The sequence below is a fragment of the Prosopis cineraria genome, unplaced genomic scaffold (genome assembly GCF_029017545.1).
Source record: "Prosopis cineraria cultivar Desert tree isolate PC_DT_omini unplaced genomic scaffold, ASM2901754v1 PC11, whole genome shotgun sequence".
Taxonomy (NCBI): domain Eukaryota; kingdom Viridiplantae; phylum Streptophyta; class Magnoliopsida; order Fabales; family Fabaceae; genus Prosopis; species Prosopis cineraria.
The window spans coordinates 20409800-20412776 of record NW_026555342.1 but is presented as its reverse complement, the minus strand read 5'-3'; the positions used below and the strand labels follow the sequence as shown (position 1 = coordinate 20412776).

Below are 2977 nucleotides of genomic sequence, written 5' to 3'. Positions count from 1 at the left end.
TCTTTTATGATGTAGAGGTACCCCTAAATACTTCATAAGGTCATTTGTAGTTGTAAACTTTAAGAAGCTACTAATTGCAGTTGCGTGCATTCTTCATACGTTTTGAGAGAAAAAGATTCTAGACTTAGCACTGTTAACTTTCTCTCCCAAAATGCCACAAAAGTCATCTAAACAAGCCTTTAACAAGCTTGCTTTGCTCCATACTAGCCTCCGTAAAAAGTAGTAAATCATTAGCAAAGAAGAGATAAGATATTGTTAATCCGGTCCTTTTTAATTTAAAAGGCAACCAATTCCCTATATCAACTTCATTCTGTATCATGTGCCCCAGTTTCTCCATAACTAAAACAAAAAGATATGGTGGAAGAGGATCACCTTGTCTCACCCCCTGGTCAGAGTGAATGTATCGCCTTTCTTACTATTCCACATCACCTGTATAATAGCCGTCGATAAACACTTGTATACCAGATTGATAAAGGTTAAAGGAATGTTGAGTTCTTCTAAACACTTAGTCACAAACTCCCACTTTACTCTATCATAATTCTTCTCAAAATCAATCTTTAACGCCATAAACCCCTTTCTCCCTTCTCGCTTGCAGAAGGAATGGATAATCTCTTGTGCAACAATAATATTATCGATGCTTTATCTACCAGGAACAAAGCTGCACTGATTAGGATCTATAATTTTAGGCATGAGATGCTTAAGTCTTGTTGCAAGCACCTTTATGATTACTTTGTATACCACATTGCAAAGACTAATAGGTCAACATTCCTTTAAAGTTTCTAGAATATCCATCTTCAAAATTAAAATGATGTTTGTTGCATTGATATGCCTCACCAAATCAGGATTGTGGAAGATTTTCTAGACTAATTAAACAACAGAGTCCCCTACAACCTCCCACTAACTTTAGAAGAACAAAAGGTTTAACCCCTCTGGGCCCGCAGCTTTAAGGGGCCCCATTGCAAACACTGGTCCTTTAATTTCAAGTCTACTTATATCATGTCCTAGCGACTCAATGATGTCCTCCTCTATTATTAAGAAGCAACCACCAAAAACAATCTCATCCAAGGAGATTGATTCCGCAGCATATAATTGTTTGTAGAACTTGGTCTCCATTTTCCTTAAGATCTCACTATTGTAAATCCATTCTCCATCCTTACCCTTTAGAGTTTCTATACGTTTTCGCTTCTTTCGACATTGTGTCATTGTGTGAAAGTATCTTGTATTCTTACCCCCCTGAGCATACCAATTACACCTTGACCTTTGCAACCACATAATCTCTTCTTGCACTAAAATCATTTCTAACTTGATCCAGAGATCGGCATGTTCTTTTTCTAAACATTCAATGTTCGTACTCACACTAAGCTGCCGATTAATGCCTTCCAATTTGCTCATTAACACTGCTTTTCGCCTGTTAATGTCCCCGAATACATATTTATTCCAATCTGAAACATTAGCAATAAATCTCTTCACGTTATCTTCCCAGCTATGAGAGGAGCTCTAGGATCTTTCTACTGTCGATTTGAACCCCTCATGTGTGACCTATGGTGTGAAAAAGCAGAATCCTCTCTCCTTTGTACCCCACTGATCTTCATTACATAATTTAAGGAAAATGGGACAATGGTCAGATTTGATCCTCAGTAAATGTATCACAGAAGCTGCAGGGAAGTACTCAGACCACCTCGCATTAACAAGCAATCGGTCATTTCTGCTACACGACCTACCGCTACTCCATGCATATTTAAGACCTTGAAATCCCAAATCACTCACCCCAGATGCATCCGCCCATTGCTTGAAATAATGGTTAACATGAGATTGAGTAGTTGGCAAGGACATACAATCCTCCTTATGCAATGTGGCGTTGAAGTCTCCACTAATACAACATTTCTGTACCCCATGAGCTTCTATATCACGTAAGGATTGCCATAAAGACTAGCGTTCAGCATAATTGGGGTGACCATAAACAATCAACAAATCCCATTCCTCCCTCGAACTAACATTAAAGCTTCCATGTAGAACCTGTACATGTTTCTCTTTGACCCGAAAATCCACATTCTCCCCCCCAAAAGCACCAAGTTCCTCCACTGTAACCATTAGCTTCCACACAATCAAACTGAGTCAATCCCACCCTCCATGCTAAAGTTTGTGCTCTTCTACTATCCTTCCTGGGTTCTAAAAGAGCCAAGAAATCAAACTTATAACGCTGACGTAACTTCGATGATAGTCTTAGGACTTCCTTTCCTCCAACACCCCGCACATTCCAAATAAGATTATTGGTTTTCTTCTGTCCACTATCCATAAGACACTTTATTTTAGAAGGAAAGCTCAGGCACATAGCTCATGTTGGTCACATGTTTCTTGATCACTCATCACCTCATCTCCTTGCACCGAGGACAGAGGGTTCAAACGCATGTGGAATGCTATAGATTGGCATGCACCCGGTTCCATGGGTTTATCATCCTTTGTCATATCAATTCTCTCGACTTCCATGCACCCTTCCTCCTTTGACTTCTCAGAATCATGATCTGTGTACACCTCGTATATAGTGATGTCTAGTTCACTAGTCTATCCGCATAGAAGACATGATTTTTATTCTGCTAGTCCGTTCATAGTAAATATCTAAGAAAATGATAATTAATATCTAAGAAAATTATTACTTTAGCTATATTCCTAAATACAAATAGACCAATCATAGAAAATTTTCTAATTCTCAACGTTATCTCCGGGTCGTTCCCCTATCCATGATTTAGAACTGTTTGATTTAATCTTCGTACCAACATTTGCACAAAAAGGGGGGGGGGGAGCGCATGCACAGTATAAAATTAATTAATTTAATTTTTTTAATAGTTCTTTCACTAAATTATTCCTTACACTGAAATTTTAATTTAACTATTTATTCAATCAAAATGATTTTTCACAAGGATGGTCCAAAATTTTCACATTCATTTTACCTCATAACCAAACTTAAAAGAATGGCCGA

At 38.1% G+C, this 2977-nt stretch overlaps 1 protein-coding gene across 1 annotated transcript; it reads right to left on the bottom strand.

The window, feature by feature from the left end:
- Positions 1-903: 903 nt before the first annotated feature.
- Positions 904-2296, bottom strand: LOC129286293 (uncharacterized). The gene is made up of 3 exons (XM_054922286.1): positions 2017-2296; positions 1578-1901; positions 904-1442 (listed from the first exon to the last, which is right to left on the bottom strand). Exons 1-3 carry the CDS (start codon positions 2294-2296, stop codon positions 904-906), a joined length of 1143 nt encoding a protein of 380 aa, XP_054778261.1.
- Between the last annotated feature and the right edge of the window lie 681 nt (positions 2297-2977).